Source organism: Lepisosteus oculatus, chromosome 5 (genome assembly GCF_040954835.1).
Source record: "Lepisosteus oculatus isolate fLepOcu1 chromosome 5, fLepOcu1.hap2, whole genome shotgun sequence".
NCBI lineage: Eukaryota > Metazoa > Chordata > Actinopteri > Semionotiformes > Lepisosteidae > Lepisosteus > Lepisosteus oculatus.
In genome coordinates this window covers 44,574,459-44,598,844 of record NC_090700.1, presented here as the reverse complement: position 1 = coordinate 44,598,844, position 24,386 = coordinate 44,574,459, and the positions used below count along the sequence as shown (strand labels likewise).

Sequence of the window (24,386 nt, the reverse complement as noted above, 5' to 3'; positions counted from 1 at the left end):
CCCCATTACCTGTAAAGTGCTTTGAGTGGAGTGTCCAGAATAATAATAATTATTATTATTACTGAAGAAGAAATTACATAATTAAGAAATTTGTTTTTTTAAAGTATCAATACATTTAAGAAACGATATATATCCTCTTAAAACAATAAAGAGAACATTACACAATTCTTTTGGAATGTACCCTGCGTCAAAAAGTGCTGTATAACTTCTTGTCACAGAAATGCCAGCAGGCGGTGTGACTTCTAACAGGAGAAAAAAGCTCATTTTCGTTCAGCACTACAAATCCCATGAGCCTGTGCAAATTGCAACCGCTCGCTGAATCACTCTTAGGGCGAGAATCGCTCGTTCCGTGACGTGATTGGCGCATACAAGAGTCGAGGCGGGCAGCGACTCTTCTATTGGCTGTCTCAGCTGCCAGCAATCACCGCCCCACGAAACGTCGCTTGCGTCCAGTTTCTATCTTCCTGTGTTACCGCCCTTGGTGGTTGAAACAGTGGAAGGACTGACCCTGGTGTGAGTAAGGAAATAATAGTTATAAAGCGGCTGTTAGCACCAACGGAAGAGAAATAACATTCGAAGAGACCTTTTATTAATGTGCCTGCGGTTGCTCGGAAACAGTGCTTAGGGTAAGTAGCAAATGCGATGGCTTTGGAGTTGCTGTAGGTTGTAGAGCTGCCCAAATCAGACGCACACTGCTGTGTTGGCTGTCTGTGAATGTGGTAATCTAATTGATACTGTGCGCTGTGAACGGATAATAAGCTTTTCGAACACCGACACATAATTATTATTGCACAGAAAGGGCTGGCACCGTTAGTGGTTTAATGGTCTGTTTTCAGTGAGAGAGACGATTAAAGTGAAGTAGCGGGAGGCAGTAGGGAAGGAGGAGGAGAGTACTGGACTGAGTCATTTTTCTCTCACATCTCCGCTGAGTGTGTAGGGGCGACGCTTATTTCACATTTTTAATCCGACTGTGGGAAAGATTGCAATGAATTGCTAGAAAGAATTGTTTCCTATTGTTCGGTGTATTACTTGAGTTTACGCCCAAGTAATGGATAATTAAAAGAGTAAACGAGATTAAGATGAACCATGTTTATGTTATGGGGATTATGTGGGGGCTCCCACTGCTAGAGATAATGCTCTTGTAAAATGGGCTCACTTTGCAGGGCACAGGTTTGCTTATCGTCCTCACCATTAAATGCAATAGTTCTCGTTGAATAACATATCCCACGCTGATAATTAGGGGTGCTGTAAGTTTTCCCGGAAATGCGAATCTCTCCTTATCCCCTGTTGAGCGTTATTGCTACAGTTGCAATACAGGAAAACATTTTGATTCGCTGTGTGCTTCTTGTGTAAAATATATCCGAGGAGCCTAAGTGAGAACAACCCAGCTTGAAGCGGTTTTGCATTGGATGCATCGCTTTTAATGTTAGGCATTTAGTTTGCGGCGCTTTGTGTGGGACGATTTATTTTTACGAGAGCTCTTGTCATTTACATTTACGTGGAGTCGCCAGATGTGCCGCTTATAGGTTGTAACGCTACTGCTTCACCACAACGCAACATTGACTTCCCCCGCCGCAGCAGGAGCCCAGCCTCGACGGCGGTCTCCTCTCATTATTTAAAGATGAGAAGTGAAAGGGTGGTTGAGGCAGTGATCAGATTGCAGTCTCTGAAATCCACACAGAGCTTTATGCAATCAATGCTCTGTAGACGACCAATGAAAGGCTGCGATCAGAGTTTTTTTTTTTGTAGCCGTCCCCTTAATGATATTGTCGTAAGGGTGATAACTACGTGTGCATGTATGCATATAAATCATAGTTTCGTTAGTCATGCACAGCGTATGATCATGGCGAACGAAACCACGCATGCCTGTTAGAATTGCTGCCTTGGTGCCAGTATGCTTTCACATACACCTTGTTTGCCCTGCAGCTGATAACGAGCTGGACAGGCGCGGCGCACCGACATTTCTCGACTGTGCGGTTTTTTATAAAATGGGTTAAGGTTGCAACGCGTATGTACCGGTCGTATCTAACTGGCTAAACCAGAACTATAATATGTTGTGCTATGCCATGATAGCTATCTTAGGTATGCAGTTGTGAATATGACAGGTGTAAAAGTCCTAGTTAATCGTGAACGCACAAAGATTAAAGATTTAAGACTTTAAAAGACTACAGACTAAAATATAATTAAAACTGCTCTGCTGCAACTGTTAAAATACCGTTCTGAATGTTTTTTTTTAAAACGTGTTATTAGCTAGTCCGATACTGGGTTGAGGGAAGACGGGGCCAATCCCGGCAAGCGACGGGCGCAAGGAGGGATACACCCTAGACAGCACCGCAGGGCCCACATCACATCATGAAGGCATAATTTTCCCAGGAGGCAGTAACTGTCAGTATGGCTTTGGACCGTGGGGCGGACACCGGACCCGAAAACCCAACCGTCAACGGAAAATACAAACTTCACGCAGATAGCAGCCCGGGAATTGAATCCAAGGGCCCAGCACTGCGAGACAGAATGGCAAACACTGTACCACTAGTGTCCCTCATTAAGAATCATTATTCTAAAGTATGGAGTAATTTAAGTTCATATTTTTAACAAACTTCTAAATCAGTTTGGATTTTCAAATTGTAACGCGATACTACAGGACAACAAAGTGTGAAGCAGCTGGTTGTCTGAGATGGTCTTACTTCCGTTATTGTCTCAGATGGGAAAATTGCTTTGCAGGAAAGTAGAGACGCAACACATACACAATATATAACACAACATGAGTCTTCAAGGTATTTTCTCTAAAGAATCTTTTGTACAGTTGTGGAAGTGTGCTCATGGTTAAGACTGCTTCTTGAGAACCTTTAACATTTTGCATGTCCCCTGTTTTGCTTTAAAATAAATAAACACCCCTTAAATTCCATCCCCATTATACAAGTGATAATAGGCTCTTAGTCTCTGTCTCACATAGCAATGTTAGAAGCTGAGTCTCATATCGCCTAGCTTAGTCGATGTGAGGTAAAGTCTTTCCTTGATTGTACCTGGTTAGATTCTTGCCTGAACTCGGTAAAGAGGATGGCAGAGATTAACATTTTTCCTTGTGAAATTGATTTCGCTGCTTTTAAACACACGGACTTTCCTTTGTTTTTGTACTGCCATAGATGTAATCTAGTCATAGGGGTACTGTTGCGATCCTTTGCTTGAGAGGGCTCTCAGCACAGATGGGGTCAGAGACAGCAGACCCGATGACCTTGTGTGGGACAAGCCCTAGACTAATCAGTATGAAACAGCTGAATCCATTTCCTTGCATGTGAAATGATTAATAGTAGAACTCGGATAAACTAAAGCTGGCAGATCCCAATGGCTTTAAATAATACAAATGTGAACAAAATTAGGCAAGCCTAGAATAGAATTTTTTATTTTCCTTTTCACGACACTTAGCACTCTTCTGGACAGTTTACAGAGACTCTCAGCACAACTAACAAAGATAAGTGATTTCTAAACACCACAGATGCTGAGCTCCACCAGTCTTTGTGATGCTGTATTCCTTTTCTTCACAAGCTTGGGAATCACAGTTCTCAGCTTTGGGGTTGAACGTAGAGTATTTTCTTGGTATTCTAGGAAGTTCGGCAGTACTTTGATGAATCTGCCGCGTTTTTCAGTGATAAATTCAAAATCTGTTTTCTTTTCTTTCAAGGCTTTAAGTGTTTTTCCGCTAAGTGCTGATGAAAATCAAGTCACTAACAGAAGAAAGACTAAAAGAAAGAATACAACTGCCAAAATGTAACAATCTGTATGTAAAGATAATATGTAAAGGACCTCTGTTCTGAAAGTGAGGACCTTGGAGAGGTGGAAATATTGAAGACAGACATAGCCAAGGATATCGGATCAACCCTTATTTGTTTTCATTATTTTTGGTTTTGTAAACCCTTTGTAAAAAAATCCCAAATAATGTTTTATGATTCGTAGCATCTCACCTTGATCTTTTGGTCCATTTAAGTATCACTGTCCCCCGTTGAGGAACACTGTTTTCCCCACCTCAGTTTTATTTATTCCGGTTAGGCTTCAAATCCCCTGTTGGAGCTTTGATTGCGATATATTACCGCATCATTAAAGAAAAGCCTCCCCATTTCAGTAGTTTTTTATCCTTGTTTGACGCTTTGTAATTCTTTTTTAAAAATAAAGAGTGCCTCGGTACAGAGAAGAGGTTAAAAAAAGTGACCTTTCACATCCCCTCTGAAGTTATAATGTGCATGTCCCTATCTTGCTTATGAAGTGAACTCAGAGAGTTAAATCCCATCTGTGTATTACGGCAATCTAATGTGTGACCTGTAGGTTTCCTATAGGCTGGCTGTAGTGTTTCTAGCTTGTCCGGCCCCTAAAGGACAGAGATCCACACATGGGTGTAGCTGGACAGTTGACAAGAGTTCTGCTCAACAGTGCTTCTTGAGGGGTCACATGATCACATACTGTAGCAGCACTGTACCAGCAGTAGAGTTTATTTTAAAAAATTTAACTTACTTGGTCCCAAAAAAGTAAAAACCTTGTCATAGGTTCGGTGCTGGTAAAGTAGTGCCTGCTTAGTGATCTTAGCCTGTTAGGGGTTACGGAATCGTGTGTGTTGGGAGTTTTGCAGTTTAACTTTTTACACAGGACAAAGGGATTCAAGTTTGTAAAAAGTTTTAGCATTGTTGTGAGGAAAGTTTAAAGGGTGTTTGAGATGCACAGTGTTGACAAGCTTGGATGTGCAGAATTCCAGATATTCATGCACCAGTGATTTGATTTTTGCCATGGCCTAACACAATGGCAGTGTATTATGCGGCTTGCCTTCAAACTGATCAAAAATATTTTAAAACAATTACAGAAAAACCTTAAATATCATACCAATGTTGCCTTAGCTGTTATTATCATTGAAGATGGTTACAAATTTAAAATAGCATTTTTGACAAGGTAAATCCTGATATTTGTAAGAGTATTATGTATATTTAAATAGATTAGCCTAATCCATTTCTGGCAGCAGCTACAGGGGAGAGTGGTCCTGTGCTGGCCCAGTGTCAACATGATCAAATTACTGAGAAGTTTAATGGTCTGAGCTAATTGTTAGAGGTTTCAAAATATGAGCAGTCTTAAGGCCAAGGTAGCTAGAGAATGTAAACCTAATGGAAAATAAAAGCTCCCCTGAAAAAGGGTTTAACTATTGTAAGGAACATAATGTTATCTGTATTGGAGTAAGAGCACCATTTGAAAGATTACTCAAACTCAGAATATGCCCAATCTTGGAAATTTAGCATGATCAACTCTGGATAAGTCTTGGATGGCATCATTTTACTTCATTTAATCATTTTTATATATTTTAAAATAAGGCTTGAACTGCTGGCTTCTATAATGGTAGTAGTATTAAAGCAAGAGATTATTATTATTATTATTATTATTATTATTATTATTATTATTATTATTATTATTATTATTATATGTCAGAGAGTGGAACATTTTCTTTTCCCCTTTCAATGTCTGGCCTGAATGTACAGTCACAAGCTACTCAGAAGCTTTTATCATATTACTTTTTACATATTTTATGGCTCTCCAGAAAGCTGCACAACAGGACTGATTACAGTTTTACATGTAAGAAGCCCTAAGCTATGGGGGAAAGGACAATATTACATAGCATTTGGTACTTTTCCATAGATTCTTACAGGTATAGGTTGTAACTAAACAAAATAATACATTTTTAAGACACCCCATTTACATTTATCTGCAAATTTGTTTTGTTTTTTAGGACAGCTGTTTCAGTTCAGCGTTCAAATTCTTGAGTGGTGTTTTGTTTTTCATTAGCAATCTCACACCGAGATCCCACACAAATATTCAGACCAGATGGTTGTGATTTAGTGGGGAAGTGTAAGAGGAGGATGGGGAGATCTGCTCTCTAGCTCTCAGGACGGGAGAGCTGGTATGCGCAAGCCTTCCTCAGCCCTGTGTCCTGCGGAAGAGAGCAGGCGTTTCTGCAGTGGAAAACCTGGTTCGATTCTGTGATGCAAGTAAATCAAAAATATTGGTAAAATGGGTCTGTCATTTTTCAAAGGTGCAAGTTATGGTGTGTTTTTTGCTTGAGCTCTACCTTTTTTAATGCTATGCTAAAATACAGTTTCTTTACGTGATGGTTTTACAGATCCACTTGTTTCAATTTCTCCAGACTACGCAGCATTTCAGACGTTTTGATCTATAGGCTATAGGTGGTCTGCATTCAGGTTCTGTGTTATATCTGCAGCAAGCCACTGGTTTTGATCAGCACAGGGAAAATCGAATGACAGGACTTGAATGTCAGGAATGCTCCTGCTTAGAGCCCTGATTTGTATTCCATCTAGCATCATAAGGAATTCCCCCTTTTTATCAGGATTCTATCAGCATCGGTTTAAAATGGATATATGTGTACTGAAATTATTTGCCATTCAGTAATGTGAATTTCTAAGGCTATGCTTGCAAAGCAAGTAACTAAATGTCCTTTTCAAAAAGGTACTCAGAACTATGACATCTCTTTCAGTACAGCACATAAAGCTGTTTCACTGTATTAGCATGCCAACTACTGTACAGTATTTCAATTTACCCAATAACCCTCCATTGAGTCATATGCATTCATTATACCTGGTGTTTTGTTGTGTATACTAATGTTCCACAATAATAGCATTTAGCTTTCCAGTGGTCATGCCTTTTATTCACTGAATAGTTATGTTTTCCCCACGCTTTGATGTCTTTAATCCTTTCTTTAACCTTATGTTAAAAATGTGTAGTGCTATACAGTAATCAGAAAAGATTAATTTGAAGAACTAAAATAATTTCAGAATTAGTGAACCCAGAAAGCTACATTGAGTCCTGTTGCGGGCCAGTGCTGTACCATTTCAAGGGTTAAATGAGAAAGTCTGCTTTGTTCGGAGAATAGTTAACATCTGTTGCACACTGGAACTCTGGAATAACGAGGTAATTGTGTAAACTGTGGTTAGTGGGAGAGGACATTGATGAAGTTCATCCACATTATAACAAACAACTTATGTAAACAATTTGTTTTTATCATTTTCACATATACTGTACAATCATTTGGGTTTCCTTTTATGGTGTTAATGATCAGAATGCACATTGAAGGAATTTGAGTTTTTGTGCCTCCTTTTGTTTCTGAGGTGTCAGCCCTTTGTAATGATGTGTCTCAAGGCTGCTGCTGAAAGTCAGAAATGAGATTTGGTGCACAGTAGCACAGATGCCCCCCATGTACACCACATTCAAAATGGGCAGTAATAGGCCACATAATATGAAGATTAACAAAGCGTTCTTTATTCAGGCAGCTCATGAGCATGCAGTTTGAATCGGAGGGGGAGAGGACATGTTAATCATGCTTTATGCATACATTTTGGGAGGTTGTTGTTCTCGTCTGGCTTCATTCAGAAAGGTTCAAATGAAGCCCATTGGACAGGAGTGGGTGGTCCAGAGGAAGAAAAAGGACAAAAACTGGGCCTTTGGCTTTTACAGAGCTATATGGAGGCTAAAGGTTAGCTCAGAACTCAGTGGGGGCATTTTCCAGTTCATAGTCTGTTTCATTGGCAATGTGAGGAGGGAAAGAAAGAGATGGAGAAGAAGGAGCCAAAAGAATGGAAACTGAAGAACTTAATGTAACTCTTTGTTTCCACTTACATAACCTTTCTGATTTTCTTTTTTTGTTCGTGCATGCTTGAACAGTGTACATCGGCCTGGCTGGACACACCGACCCTGAAGACGCCACAGAACCTTGTTTAGTCGACAGACGCAGTGGCCATGGCGTTGCCATTTAAGAAGGACTTGGAAAAGTACAAGGAGATCGACGAGGACGAAATCCTCAACAAGCTCTCCGAGGAAGAGCTCAAGCAACTGGAAAGCGCCCTCGAGGAGCTGGACCCTGAGGTGAGGCCATGGCAGACTGCATGCTTCACAGGGCTGTGCTGGGAGAACCGGGGCCCTCGCATGGTTTTAGCAGCACAGTGACTGCCTGTGTCAGTGCATATTATCCCACTACACAGCACAGTCAGACAGACAGCCAGGACTGCTGCTGCTTGCATTGCACAACTGAGTACTTAAGGGTCAGTAGCTGTGAAGGGTTAAGACTGGGCTGTGTAGTATCGGGGGGGGGGGGGGGAATCATTAAAATGTTACGGAGGTGGAAGTTCAGAGCTGTTTTTGAGGGATTGTTGGAAAGCTGCCTCTGACATATATTTCAGTCCGCTGTTTCTCACTCCTGTAGTTATAAGCCTGGTTTCTGTTGTTCAGTAAATTGGCGGTATGGGTTTTGCTGATTCTAAGAATTGCCACCTCAGCAATGTGTTTGATTGATTTCCTGTGTGCAGATTGAAGTTGGAATATTTTTCCTTTTTTTTTCTTTCTAGAATGCGCTGTTGCCAGCAGGATTGCGACAGAAGGATCAGACCACTAAACAAGACACAGGGCCCTTCAACCGAGAACGCCTCCTTGCCTACCTAGAGAAGGAAGCACTGGAGTATAAGGATAGAGAGGATGTAGTGCCTTTCACAGGAGAAAGGAAAGGTATGGTGGGCAGTGAGGTTCTGTAGGGACAAGTGTCTTTCACTCAGCTATTGTCAGACTGCTGTGCTTTTAATATTGCTAATAATCAATAGTAGATAATATTGGAAGTAAACTGAGTAGTTGTTTAAAAAAAGCGTATGAAATGTCTGTAGAATATACATGAAAGGATTTGGAAGATGAATGCAAGATTTTTAAAACTTGTTGGGTTAACATTAGATAAAATTGCCAAAAGACGTCTTTTTCGTTGTCGGAAAGCACAGCACGCTTTTCCGATTTAGAAATAGCACCATTTTAAATCCTGCTAAAATTTTCTTGGGCACTTCTCTCCATTGGTATAAAAAATAAATAAAGGCCCGCTGAAGCAGATTGTGCAGTATAACAGTTTTACGTCTTTCTTAAATCTGGGATGCGAGTGGTTCATGGATTTTAAAATGAAATCATTAATCAAATAACGACATTTTACTAAGTACAATTTATGATCTAATTAATCTGTTTAGTAAAATTTGATAATACATGTAGTTTTCCTTTTCTTACATATTTGTAAGAAAGGGGTACTATAAAACAGTGCATGAGCTGAAGTTCTGGGGGCACTAGTGTATTCCCTGTCAACTTTCACAGACAGGTTAAACCTGGATTACAGAGGCTAATAATGGAATTTAAAGCCTTCGCATTACACATGTAGCATCTTAGAAAATCTACCTTTTCACATGAGTGTCTGCTTGGCTATTTTTAATTGATCAATTGTCTTAGGTTTTCATGTGCAATTAAAGAAAATAAAAAGTGCAGGTACAGCATTGTAACATAAGCAAGGTTACAGACAAGAGGCCATTCAGTCTGAAGATCTCACCGAGATGTTTCTTGAAAGAATCCAGTGTATTGTCTTCAACAAACACGGCCGAGAAGCTTGCTCTAGACTTACAAATTCCTTTTCTGTAAAGAAGTACCTTCTATTCTTCTTTTATCCCTGTAATTTCTACTCATGTTTAGGTTCCCAGTAGTTTCAAACCCAGCAGTGCAACAACAGCTCTTATTGCTAAAGGTATCTTGCATTATGCAAATTACAGTTCTCAGCCCTCCTGTTCTTTTGTCTTCTAATCAAAGGGTACGTGAATCCCATGTCTGCTGTGCGGTGTCACAGTTGAAGTGTCTTTTGCCTGTTGGCACAGATAGAGACGTGGCTCTGATCAGGGGTTGGGTTTCCTGATTACAACATCAGCAGGGCTTTTGTAGAGCAGTTTTGCCTCTGGTGAGTAGAAAGAGGAATGTGTCTTGTGGGGGGGTCAGGTTAGAGTTCATTATAAGGTCTGAGACTTCATACTGCATGTTGACGATGCGCATTGCATCATCATGCACTAAAATGGTGTGAGCAGATTCAGGTGGTATAGTACAATGGTGTTTTTCTGTCAGTAACTCCCCAGCAAAAACCGTATAATGCACATTTTCTTAACATGACAAGTGGAAGCTTCAATTTTTCTCTGCTGTCTTAATGTTTACAATATTGTTTTTTTTATATTTTCATGTTATCTTGTGATCGATTAATCCTCTTCTGTCATGTTTTCTGACAGGCAGGTTATGTGTGTAGCTCATTTCATGGTACGGGAATAATTTTGTTTAGGATTTTGTAGAATTGATACATTGTGCAGAAATATGAGTGCATAATGATAAAACATTTCAGTGTTGTGATAGATCTGTTAAAATAAGCATGTGGAAAATTAAAGCACTTACATGAGCTTTCTGGAATGATATACTGAATAGAAAAGCATTGCTGAAATAGGATGAGTGGAAATAGACTTGACTTAAATCCTGCATTGAAAATGAATTGCTGTTAGAAAGGCAATCCTGTTTTTGTCTTGGAATGTAGTGGGAATTGTATTTAAGGGTGGAATGTAGCTCACCAATTGAGTTAGCAAAGTTAAAAATAAACTATTATTCAGTGCTGAAAGTAACAAAAACAGTTCCCTCAAAGATGTATGCTGTAACCTTAGTACTAATTAGTAGTAATTCGTCTTTTATGAGAGTTTCCTCAAGTTTCCAAAGGCAAGGCTCTTGGTCATTTTAAAAGGTGATTTGAAATCTGTAAGTTAAGGAACACTTTTTTTTTTTGTTAAGCCTGGAGTTTAGCCAAATTCCAAAACTATTAGTATTCATTCTCTGTGATGCAAATAGAAGATGTATTAAATGGTCCTAGAAAGACAAAAACAGAACTTAAAACTTTGATGGATTCGTGGTCTTAACGTGCACATTAAGAGATGGATATATATCTTCTTCCTCAATTAAATGTTTCTGCTTGAAGACTTTAATTCCTACGATGAGCAGTGTTCTTAGCCTTCAAAAATGTGTTTATATGTCTAAATCATTAGTTTTTGTTTTTAATTGATGCTTGAAATAAGTCATACATTGTTGCATAGTATGGCCTTTTCTCATGTCTTGTTTTGATATGTATTTTTATATGTACAGTACCTCTACTGTTGTTGAAAAAAGGAAATGCATTTCATTTACTGACTAAAGCCATACAGATGTCAGATATTTAATGAATTGTTATCGTAAAGTCTTGTTGTTTTTCTCTTTCACGCAGGTACAGTACAAACTCGGGTACACTATAGTTGATAGTTTGTGCCTGTATTTGTAAAAATGTTTTTCCTGTTTTCTGTGCTCTTCATCTTACAGAAAGGCCATGCTTTGTAGTACATCTTGCTTTTAGACCACAGTCATGAATTATTAGGAATGCAAGGTTCCATATTTGACTGGGCAGTTCACTATTATAATTATGCTTGTCAGCAGTGAATGACGCAGAGCTAAAAGGTGCCACGGCATGCTTTTGCTACTGAGTATAGTGTATTAAACTGCAGTGTCTTCCACAAGCAGGATCAGTGGAACATGTATAAAAAAATCTTTAAGAGGCATGTTTTTAAATGGACGCTAAGCTTCTTTAGATAAACACAAGGGTTTTTGAGATTATCACTTACTTGTCAACAATGGTGGTTTTTGATGTTTGCGTTCATTTGAACGCGGAGTAATGCAGGATCTTGTGTGGCTGCATTACATAGATTTGCTTAAGAGGACACTCTTCAATACGACCTGACCTTAATCTGCATCTTATGTCTATCAAACAGTGTTGAACTTATTTTGCTGCAGAATGAAGTGGACTTTACTGGAACAGGTCTGGCATTTGAAAGGGAAATATTAGGCTGCCTTACTATCTTATGTGTTGTTGACCAAAGGAGCAACATCAATATGGCAGATTTACGTATTAAATTGGTGTTTTAAGTGACACTGTGGTTCATTTGCCTTTAGTTGGTATTGCATGGAGTTCAAAGATATATAGTATAGTACTCTCTATTTTTTTTCAGTTCTGATCAAAGTGTATGAAAAGCTTTTCTGTTGAATGCTGGTTGGGTACATCTCCTGCGTTTTTTACCTCAGAAGTGGGATAACTGCAGTGCCTGATAATCTGTACCCTATTGTTTTACTAATCTTCAGATCTTTAGCTGAGAAGAGTTGGCTTTATAAGTGATCATTTCTTTGATTTCCCAAGACTGGAAATGTATTACTGCTGTCTAGACACTTTCCTGACTCTGATCATTAACTTCATGCCTGCTCAAGACTCGTACAATATAGAGTTTTGTTGTGTCCTTTTATGATACATCATGAAAGTCTCTGTCAAACTTTTTACCACTGCTTGTGCTACATGGCAAAATATGTGTGCATTCAGTACATGAAACATTGTGCTGTGAATCCAATTGCTTTGTTGGGTTCTTGCAATGCATGTACAATACTTTACAAAAAACAGGAAAACTACTAATTACCTTCTGATTGCTGGTTGGGAGGCTGTCGGGAAGTGCAAGGTCCCTTAGTGACTCTGCCTCATTAAAGTGTAGGGGACTACTGTGGGGGAGGAGGCGGTGGGAGAGTGTCTTTTAATATGGTTGCCAAATTTTGCTGTCGCTGTGATATGGAGTTACTGGCTCAGCTGCACAATCATGATATTTTTTCTTAGCAATATTCTTTGCTTCTACAAAGCTCCCTTCAAGCTTATGTAGAACAGACAGTTACTGGATTGCTTTGGAAGCGCTGCTACGGCCATTTACTCTTTCTGTCTTTCTGAGGTCCTGTTCTCTTGGAATTGAATTGAGAACCCCCCCCCCCCCTCTTTTGCTAAGCAGTAAGGGTTTTAATTCACCTTTCTTTCATTTTCACACTTTGATCATAAGCATTCGAAACAGAGAGTATGGCTATAGATAATTGGGTGGGGGTGAAGGATACATCTTTAAAGTCCTTTTAATCTCTCATCTGGCCCCTTTTTAATAAACTTTTAACACGTTTAATGACTGGTCACTTGGAAAAGTCCTGGCTGGACAGCACAATACTGTTTAATCTTTTATTTGAGCTATTCAGGGGTGAGACTGTAAGGGGTTTGCAGGAGGTGGAGTTTCTGTAAGGAAACTGTCTATCTCCGGTTGTACGAGTTGACGCTGATCTTGAATATCTTCAGTGCTTTAAAGCATTGTAGAACAGCAGTTGGTCACTGAGGCATGTCATTCAGGCCTCATGGTGGTTTGGCTGGCAGGATGCTCTCCCTAGTATAGTAACTCTTGTATGGTTACTGGGGAAACCCACTAACCTTTTTATATTTACACTCCAAGCATTTATTTTCAATCACAGTAGGATCCCAGGGTGACAAACTAAACTGCCATATTATGCCACAATTAGTTTTTTGCACTTTATCTGCTGTACACAAATATTTTTTTAATAAAACAATAGAAATTATATTAAACATTTTTAAGGACAGATCTGTGATTTAGAGTTGATTGGTAAGAGTCCAAGGGTAAAAAACACCTTACTAAATCTGGCAAAGGGCATTTATGTTATTATGTTATCTGATGGTCTGTAATCAGCTGCAGAATGTGGCAACACCCTCTGTTGTCAACAGCATGAGATCTGGGAGTGGTCCTGAAATGTGGTGCACCATGTACAGGCTAAGAGCTTTAAGAGCACAAAGCTAAATTGTATTGAAGTTCACTCTGTGCTCTCTGTAGACTCTACATCCCGTTTGGTTTAATACCCATAGGTCCAGACTATCAAATGCCAAAAACAGACCAAACAAGATTTTGTCATTTTAAGTTGGCAGGTGGGATGAAATTTTCTTAATTAAAGACCTTAATCAGTTAAAGGCCTAGATTGTGTTTTGTCAGAAAAAATAAATTAAATTAGTATTTAAATTTAATAAATACTAGGTAAAAAAAGAGCAATTTTCTTTTTTATATAGCTTTATATAGCCTGCCTATGTTGAATGGCTTGTAATTACTAATTAATACGTTTTTTTTAGAAATATTATATTGTTATAGTATCCTGAGGTAATACGAACCCATTTGTTGAAGGTAGAGCTAAAAAAGATTTCTTTTATTAATATGACAACGGTTTTTAGCACCCGTCATGAGTGATTGGGGTTTTTGTCAGGCTGTACTGTTTTTGAGAAATAATAGAGGAAGTTTCCTTCTCTGTGGAAGCACGCTCCTGGGAAAGCACATACTTGTTTTGATACGAGGCAGTGATTTTCACAAAATGTGTACACAGAGGAAACTTGATGTTGTGTGATAAGTTTGCATATCCTGGTTAGCGGGACTTGTTTTGGGAAAGTGAGGTAATATGTTCCTCAGTGCTACATTGTGTACGTTGGGAATGGAGCTCCTCAGCCTGGAGGGGAGAGAGTTGGCAGGAGAGGAGTGGGATGGCGTTACTGCATGCCAGAGAAGTTAGTCGACAAAGCACTGCTGAGAATGTGAAATAATGGATGAGCATGGAGAATAGCAACTCTTAACTTTTGTTTTGCACGTGCTTTCAATTTAGTTACATCCAGTTTTACATTTCTAAGAATAGTTTTTTGGGGCTTATTTGCCAATGCACTATGGTTTATCAATTTTTAGGAGGCTAACCTTTGAAAAGAATTGTGAAAAAATGATAAAAAATGCCAATTTTCCCACAGTTATTTTGCTATATGCCCATCTGACCTGCAGTCACCAGTTGAGTGTGTTCATGTCTTGGGTCAAAGCTATAAAACCCCTGAAGCACAATAGAAGAATGAGTGTAGTCAGACTGTACGGACCCACCGGAATTTCTTTTACCATGTCTCAGGCTGTGCTGAGATGCATTGTGCCTGCAGGTGTTCTGGGACTTGAAGAGAAAGTGTACCTGAGAGATTTGGACCATTATTTGGTGGCACTCAGGCAATTGTATGCTGCAGCCTGGAGAATTCTGGGTCACAGTCATCTGGTGACATTACTTGAATCCAGAACATTTGAACCAGAGAACTTGGCCTGCACTCTGAGCAAGTGCCTTTACAAGCTGAAACACTGAGAAAGCCCACAGTCTGTCATCGTGTGAAAATTCTGGCCTGTGTACAGAGCAGTTTTATAAGTGCTGAATGAACAGGTTGAATGACATTTGCACTGCTTCTCAAGTACATTTAGATCCCGAGAGATTCCAAGGTTTATGTATGTTGCTATAATGTACCCTGCTCCCTGCATGCACTGGTTCAGTTTTAGAGTCTTGTAGACATTAGTACATTGAGGTCTGTTTTTCAGTACACTACATATATTTTTCCTTTCTTAGAAAAATGCACTTTTGTTTCCAAAATACAGGCGTGAATCTCTCTATATATTGCAGCCTTCTGTGCATGTATTGTGTTGGTTGCTAAGTCGAGCATTACTGTTTAGTCCCTTGGCTTTGTGAATTAATTGCCTGGAAAAAATGGATAATGGAAGAAGTGTAGCTCTTTAACTGTTGCTGTATGTAATTATCTGTGAAGTTTAAATGTTAGTTAAAATCCTGCATTCAACGCATTACCAGAAGTTTCTGGATTCTTTTTTTGTATTTGTGTTCTTTGTATTGATCACCAGTCGTCCAGTTCTTGAACTTTTTCTAATCGCTGCGAATGAGATTTGCATTAAATGATTAGCTAGAAAGTGTACAGGTTCCCCCCCAAAAAGACATCTAGCTAGCAGCCATATCACCCTGCAACTCCCAACTGGCAACCCTTTGAAACTCAGCAGGTGTGAGCCTGGTCAGTACCTGCATGGGAGACCTCCTGGGAAAACTAAGGTTGCTGCTGGAAGAGGTGTTAGTGGGGCCAGCAGGGAGCGCTCACCCTGCGGTCCATGTGGGTCCTAATGCCCCAGTATAGTGACTGGGACACTATATCGTAAACAGGCGCCGTCCTTCGGATGAGACGTAAAACTGAGGTCCTGACTCTCTGTGGTAATTAAAAATCCCAGGGCCTTTCTCGAAAAGAGTAGGGGTGTAACCCCGGTGTCCTGGCGAAATGTCCCATTGGTCCTCTCCTAATAATCCCCATCTATCAATTGGCTTCATTACTCTGCTCTCCTCCCCACTGATAGCTGGTGTGTGGTGAGCGTTCTGGCGCACTATGGCTGCTGTCGCATCATCCAGGTGGGGCTGCACATTGGTTGTGGTGGAGGGGAGTCCCCATTACCTGTAAAGCGCTTTAAAGTGGAGTGTCCAGAAAAGAACTGTATAAGTGTAAGCTATATTATTATTATTAGTATTATTATTATTATTTTATTATCTAGCTTCCTTTTAGTGTTGAAATATTTCAGGTAGTGTTTGGTGGTGGCAGTTGATCACTTACAAATGTTCATGTTTGTCTTCACTAGTTAGTGCGTAGTTCGGTCTCTTTTCTGTACTGTAAATAGTGATACCCCTCCTCTTGGTGTGCCTAGAATGGTTTGCTTGAATTAATAAAATCACAATACTGAGGTGACAAGCTTCATAATCTGGTTATGGAGTTGCCAATTACTACAGTTTGTTCCACAGAAGAAAAAATCAGCATTAGCTGTGCTAACCTTTTCAAGTTAATGACCATGACAGAATTTTACAGCTGGTTTGATTTACATACCCTGAAAGCATTCACTCGTTAAAAACAACTCTGTGACTTGAGATATTTAACAGTGCAGAGAGTGTGTGCTGATGAGGGCTGCTTTTACATGGTTTACACTGATGCTGGTAGGCCAGAAATAGTTTCTATACTGAATGTGTTTTTGAAAGCTTTGTTTTTGATACTAATGTATTTTATGCTTTTCTCTCTTTCCATCTGTGGAATTTCTCTCTGTTCTTGTGCACAAGCAGGACAAAAGGAAAATGTAGGAAATATTCATCCATTACATCGGAGGACAGATATTGAATTCCTAGAAGGCCTGGTCTCGACTTGTTCCATCATTAAACACTTACACATTGGGTCTAATTAGTTACCTATAATTATAAAATAATCTAACAGTAATTATAATAGTCATCTTTAAGAGACCTTAAGAAGAATGTATATCATGTGTCCAATTAGGAAAATTAAGTAATTGTTTAACTGACTAATCAGGTTGGAACAAAAATTGGAAGATATTAGGCCCTCCAGGAACTGAATTTGAGACTCACGCTATATGCATTTTGCCTAAGATCGAGTTCCTGCAGCTACAGTTGCTGTGGTATAGTCTATGCATACAGTGTAGCTTCCTCTTTAGATTACTTTTCTCCTGTAATCCTGTTTTATGTAAATACATTGTTTGGATTTAAAATTGATTTAATTACAGTAACCTACTAAACCTGTCACCAGTTCAGAATGTTTTTTTGAGGCAAAAAGGGAAAGTGTCTCTTTAAATATTAATATTTTTTTATGTATTGTTGCATATTATAATAAGATGTATTGTCTGCCTACATCAGGTAAAGCATGGGTACCTAAACAAAAGCCAATTGAAACACGCAAAGAGGAGGTAACGACCCTTGACCCGGAACTTGAAGAAGCCCTATCTAGTGCCACTGATACCGAACTGTGTGACCTAGCAGGTAAGAGGGCAGGAGGGCAACACTGCTGGTGCGTTGTGGTCTGTATGGGAATCAAAAACCTAAATAGATGTTACCACTCCAGAAACACAACTTTATAGAATGATCCTGCATTAAAGTCACCAAAAGCCTCAACATTTAGTCTTACTCCATTGAACATTTTAAAATGCAACCAGGCACTTTGCACTATTATTTATAGAGTCTGTTGTCCTGGCACACTACAATGTAGCTGTGTCTTTGCTGCAATTTATTCCCACTTTACCAAAAAACACAAAGGCCATTCAGTCCAAGCCAGTAGCTATAGTGTGGATCCTGCTTCACTCCATGTAAGTGTTTCCTCTCTCCTAATAGCTCACTTTAGAAATAAATTATTTATCGTCTCCCATAATTCAAAGCTTACAACATTTCAAGGTTCATCGCAAGAAACTTAACCTAGAAGGTTTACAGAAATGTTGAAGCATTCGTGCTTTATTAGGAAAAGAAAACCAAGGAAAACACTTTTAAAGCAATTTTATCTTTATTGTGTTTTTATATCTCAATGTTTTTTTATAGAAAATACAGTATATCAAACTTAAAGCATGAAATATTGAAATTGTTAATTAATGCTTTAAAATATGTATGACCAGTCTTGTTACCTCTAGTGAAAAGAAATCTGCAGGCAATCACTGCAATTCTCGGTTGCTGTGGTTACCATAGAGATGTCTGCCAGCTTGCACATCTGAAAACTGGGGTCAGTGTTCAGGTCACCAGACAGACGGGGGTGGTTTAAGATTTTGAGAATAAGTTTAGAAATTGTTAATCACACAGCCGTTTTATTTTGATTGATTGTTTTTAAGCTATTCTTGGAGTGCATACACTGGTGACGAGCACTCAAAGCTATGATGGAAGTAGCAGTACAGAAGGCTACAACAGTAAGTAAAAGTTTTAACATCATACTTGTGAGAAATGGGTTCCATTTCACTACAGTAATGGAATTTAATTTTTGGCTACAGGGCTTTACTGTTCTGGTTTCTAAAAAGGTAGGAACAGTGTTTAAGATTTATTGCAGTAAAGCCTTGTGAACATGCAGCTGAGCCTTTGTAAACTGTTTTATAGACGTCATTAAAGGGGAAAAAGTCAAACCTGTCTTTGACGAGCCACCTAATCCTACCAACGTTGAAGAGACCTTGCAGAGGATAAAATCCAATGATCCAACTCTGACAGAGGTCAATCTGAACAACATCAAGGTATGCCTCTCGCACTCTCCAAATGCCTGATTGTGTTTAAATCCTGAAGGAAAACTGAATGTCAACGTTGATGGCTTCCATTTAGTTTTGGGGAGTTTCGTGTTGTTAAGGGAAGCATAAAATCTGCCGTTTCCGAATGTGAAAACCGGGACTGAAACGTTGTGTCCACATGCTTTCAGAATATTCCCATCCCAACGCTGAAGGATTTCGCAAAGGCCATGGAGAAGAACACATGTGTGAAGAAGTTCAGCCTGGCAGCGACGAGAAGCAACGACCCGATAGCTGTTGTAAGTGTCTTTTCAGTGAAGCGGTTTAGCAGGGATTCTTTCTGGAATGCCGTTTATATTTACCTTGACCTGCAAAGTAGGTGAAACTGAATTCTCTGTATACAAGAGCTCCTTGTCCTTAGTAGGAGTTATGTATGCTCAGGACCATGTTAATTTCTATTGCGTTTTCTTGTTTTCCATCTCTATGTCTTGTTTTTTACCAAAATTGTGTTACTGTTGTGGTGCTTTCTTATTTTTTGCACTTACAGTATGTTTTGATATGAAAGATAAAATAGTAGCAATAGTAGGTCAAAACAATTAGTAACGGTCAGAATAGTTCATTTATGTTTTGACATTTTCCATGTACAGAATTGAATTGTTTTATGCATATATTACACAGGACGTAAATGTTGATGTATGTGTTTATTCCCTGTTTAAACAAACATAATTGTTTCAGATCTTGTTACAAATGTTTTTAAAACAATGCTTTGTGTTTTAATTTTTAAAGAAAATGAAAGGAATTTCATACTTGGGGAGATTGTTCCCAATGCAACAGTACTGTTTATATAGAGAAATGGAAACAAATGAGCACATTGTACTGACTAGCCACTTCTCATGTGTGGCTGTACTTAATCTCTTTTTACAACCTCTCCAAGGCATTTGCAGATATGTTAAGAGAAAACAAGATGCTGAAAGCTCTGAACCTGGAATCCAATTTCATCACTGGGACTGGAATTCAGGCTCTAGTAGGTGCCTTAAGGGACAATGACACATTGACAGAAATAAAGATTGATAATCAGGTAAGAATAAAGCCAGTGTATGCACAGCTCTCAATCTTTAGATAAGAACAAATTTAAGCCCCTAGTTACAGATCTTAAAACTACAGCAGTTCATCTGGACTCTTTGATAGTGGTGTCTATCAAGGGTGGAATTAAAGCAATTTAAACATCTTTTTTCAAATGTATTTTTCATGTGAATTGTGTCCACTAAAAATGAAATGAGTTCTGTTTTGTTTAATTGCTTGTTTTTCATGCCTTTCTATTATACAGTCCACATTTGTATTTTCATGCTGTATCTGAAACTCCCTCATGTATTAAATGTAATTAATATTTATGTCAGTGGTTCTTCCTCTTACATTCGTCTTTTCAATTGGGAGTTAAGTTATAGTGCGTCAACTAACGTTAGTTGTAGAGTGCAAACAACTGTCTTTATCATTGACCTGAGACAAATCTACTAAATTTGAACTTAAACTTCTGAACTCCGTTTCTAAGTTTTTTTTGTTTCACATGTTCAGTAAAAATCGTTTTCAAAGTTCCGGAGTTGGCTTCCACCTCAAAACTGCAGCAGAGATGAATGATCTCTTTCTTTCTCTGTCAATTGATAAAACAGAGGCAGCAGCTGGGTGCCACAGTGGAAATGGAAATAGCCAAGATGCTGGAAGACAACACGAGTATCCTGAAGTTTGGATACCACTTCACACAGCAGGGGCCTAGGGCCAGAGCTGCAGCAGCAATCACAAAGAACAATGACCTAGGTGAGAACATGCTTTACAGCTGGCTGTGCAGTGTCTTGTTCTAATCAGTTTTAAAAAGTATTTTTATATGAAAAGGATAACTTTAAAAGTTGTGCATACTTAACATAGTTTTATCATCCTAAAGAATAAATAAAAGACTTCTATACTACAGAAATCTTCTTAGATCTAGAAGGCATCTCTTGTATTAGGTGTGAGTCTGTTTATGTGTTTGTTAAATAAACACTTTGGGTCAAAAGGTCAGAGACAAGGCAATCAATGATCTCTTCACAGACAGAAAAACAGATTGTTTCAAAATATGTGAAATGTGAATTGAAACAGAGTGATCTGTGATTTTCTTTGGTACAGACATTCTTTTACTTAGTAATCATCTGACCATCTTTACATGTGTCCTTATTCTTAGATGTGCATCATTTAATAATGAAGGTTCTGTTTAATTAGAATTTAATTTTTGTGATGTAAATGATGAAATATTGCTGTACTCTTGTGCTTTTTTGTTCTCTATTCCTTGTGCTTTTGGTCTTTTATTCTTTTCTTTTTTCCATTCATGTTTTTGTGTTTTGAAATATTTCTTTGTTTCCTTCAACCAAGCTGTTCAGCCTTTCACCCCTAAAGGTCTCTGGAGTGAGAGGCTATGTCATTGTACAGACTCCCTCCCACCTGTCCAGCTGTGAGTCTGCACAACCCACACCTGGCCTTAAGCCTGCCATCCAGGGTTGTGTGTAAAGCTGCCAAAATTGACAGTTTTTTATCTGTAAGGTCTAAGTTCCTTTTCAATTCTCTGAGTATGTTTCTTACATGTCTAATAAGCAACAGGTTTGCTTTTTGAGTGTGCTGTCTAACAGCATGCGATGTGTTCACAGGAATGCACAGTGGCTAGAGTCTGTAGAGAACTCTTCTAACCCATTGATAAACCAGCATGTTACTCTTGTTCTTGAAGTAGTTCTACAATATTGCGTGCAGTGTGACAGTAGTTCTTGTTCTTATTTATATGCTATAACTGCAACCTTTCAGATATTAGCCATTTCTTATAGTATTTTAGATGGGAAGTTGTGTGCAGCCTGACTTCAAACCTCAGAATGTTTCAAACTTCTCAGTTCATGCAAAATCACTGTTTCGTAAGAGCGGGTTTAAAAACAGTATCCTATTAGTTTCAGACCACGACATATGTTAGGTGATCCTAAAGCAATAGACTAGTGCTACTTGGCATTCAGACTAGTCTTGGATAGATTAATTTCAGTGTCAAATCTAGTCATTAACCCACTTATTAACAGAGGTTTTTAAAAAAGTGACAGCTTTTTGAAGACTTTCATGTTTTGTACTTGACTCAGAAAAAAAGTTAATATGGATCATTGAAGCATACACTGAGTAAATGTTTGTAAGAGGAGCTTATTTATCTTAAATGCTAAAGCATTCAAGTTTCTTATGTGGTAACCTCTAGCTCTTTTGTTTAGTTCGCAGAAGGCGAGTGGAGGGAGATGTCTAAACGTGGATTGTTCGCCTGCCAAATGCCACATTGCATCTTGTGGAATTATTACAGCTCTACTGCAAAGTCTTGTGCCAAACGTTCGGGGCAAGGCATCCTCAGAGAACACCTGTCTGGGTTGAAGGGAAATGACTGGAATAGCCCTCTCCTATAATACAGCAGTTATTTTTAGTCTAGTAAATTGTTTAAGTATTTTTTTTCTTTCATAACACATCTCGAATAGCACCCACCTTTTTAAACTGTGCTTATAAAATAAAATGCTAGGAATTATAATGAGTAGTGATTTGGAATTTTGCACAACTTTTTTTCTAGGTATTGAAAACATTGTAGAAATATTCTAAAATCCTTGCTTGAGGAGAAGCACCAGGTGACGGTTTAGACTGGTCAGACTCCTTGGGGTGTTCTTAACCATTACCTTGTTATTGTTAAAACTTATTTTGTATGTTACATTGCATAGGGATTTTTTTCTGTATTTGTTTTTATATAATGTAATTAAGGTGCATCATTCCATATTTTAAGTGGACACTCCCTTTTTTTAAGTGTATGATACTTAAAGGTTCTACCTGTATTCATGTGCAAGGCTTTTGGTATGCAGCTAGACTTTTAAAGACCTTAAGGTAGTGTTGTATTGATTTGCTTATTATGACTTTGAAATTTGTCATTATCAGCAGTAAGAATGGGCACAGACTGGAGGCTGTTTACTGTTTGGAGTCACAGGAAAAGGAGGGTTTGCATGGAGCCACGCTGTATGTTTAACACCCCCCCCCCACACACACACACACACACTTCATCAGGGCAGTTGACAGTCCATGACTTCTTTCAACTCTCTGAAGCATGGAGCTGATGATAAAAAGGGAGCTGAATAGGACCTTGCAAGCATAACACTTTGTAAACTCGTGTGTCAGCAGCACAGGGATGAAGCATACTGATCATCTGTTAGCTTAAGCATGGTATATGTATGTGGTTTCATTCTCTTACTCCAGTTTCAAGTTTATTGGTAGTGGTAGGTAATACATCACATGTAATATCCTCCTGAGCACCATTGCATAGAGTGAAAGCATTGGGTTTCTTTACCAAAAATGTTTTAGATACACCATCTATGTGGTAAATGTTTTTATTTTACTCTGAGTTTTTTCTTCTTCTGTGAGAAAAGGGAACTTGCAAAACAGCATACTGATGGACTTCAAAACCCCCTCTGTTTCAACACCCTTTTAGTATGAAACTTGATTCTTAATCTTTTACCGTACGTTTTCTAATAAACTCTTAAAAGTCATACTTTTTCAGATAATATGCCAAAGACAGCTATTGATGATATTCAATTTGCATTGCTTTATTTGATGCATTTCAGATTGCTGAGTTATAGATTAAAAACAAAAAAGGAATTTTTTTTAACCTCAATCCATTTTATTAAAAGCCATTTGAAGATACATGGGGATATGTCCAAGTCCAATAGTAAATGTGTATCAATATAATTTTCCACTCTGAGTAACCCATTATATAGAATTCCAACAGTGAAATATTGTAGAGTTCATAAGAATAGCAGCATGCTGTTAGCTATAAATTGACTGGATTTATGCAGGGGAATATTTGCATGCTTTAAATGTGAAGGCTTGGCCAATTCTCCGTTGGTACTTTTCCATGTGATGTTTGTATAATATGTGTGGAAAGATAGCTCTGATATGTAATGATCTGCATTTGTGACACTCATTTAAACCACCTCCAGTTCTTTAAAAATTGAATTCTGGTTTATAATTGCACAGTGGCCTTGAAAAGAATAAACTTATTTTCTGAAGCATTTAGCCAAGTAATACAAGAACTTATACAGAATATGTGCAGTAATAGTAGGATAAAAATGTTATTGAAAGCATTATTTTAACGAAAAAAAGGAAATTATTAAATCTGTGCAAAACTCTCCTGCTCTGTGAATATTCTGTGACCTTTTGGTGTGTACTGTAGATGTTCCTTTTAAACTTAAGTACCTTCCCACAGCAATGTTATTCTCATGTAAAATACTAGATGTGTGTCTTAAGTTACAAACTGCTGAAATAACAAATAATGTACTTAAATACTGCAGGTTTGAACTCAAGAAGAGGAAATATTATGTACTGTTATTTACTGCATAGCTCAGTGGCACTATACTGTGTAAAACATGCGCAACAATAAATGTTTTTACATATCGCTTTTGTGATTTTCTCATTCTTTATAGTGTATGTTAGTGTCCTGCATACAAATGGGGATGTTATTTCGCATTAATGTTTTTTTTCTTGTCTCGGAATATATGATTACAGTAATTGCTCTTTATTTATCAATCTTAGAGACCAGATGTTACTGTAGAATGCACCTGATTCTATCTGTGTGATACAATATGATTACAGAATTATCTCAGGAATTTCAAGAATGGGTTGGCATGGTGGTGTAGCAGTTAGCGATGCTGGCTTTCCAGCTCTTGCTTTCTGGACTGAAGTGCCTTCTGGATGGATTTTCAATGCTAC

General features: G+C 38.5%; 1 protein-coding gene across 1 annotated transcript; it reads left to right on the top strand.

Moving 5' to 3' along the window:
- The first annotated feature begins 446 nt into the window (after positions 1 to 446).
- On the top strand, positions 447 to 24,072 carry tmod2 (tropomodulin 2). The gene is made up of 10 exons (XM_006628654.3): positions 447 to 626; positions 7,705 to 7,905; positions 8,385 to 8,541; positions 17,266 to 17,388; positions 18,222 to 18,296; positions 18,481 to 18,611; positions 18,791 to 18,898; positions 19,534 to 19,677; positions 20,267 to 20,411; positions 21,863 to 24,072. The coding sequence occupies exons 2-10, from the start codon at positions 7,780 to 7,782 to the stop codon at positions 21,892 to 21,894; spliced, it is 1,041 nt and encodes a 346-aa protein (XP_006628717.1). The 5' UTR covers positions 447 to 626; positions 7,705 to 7,779; the 3' UTR covers positions 21,895 to 24,072.
- Positions 24,073 to 24,386: the final 314 nt, after the last annotated feature.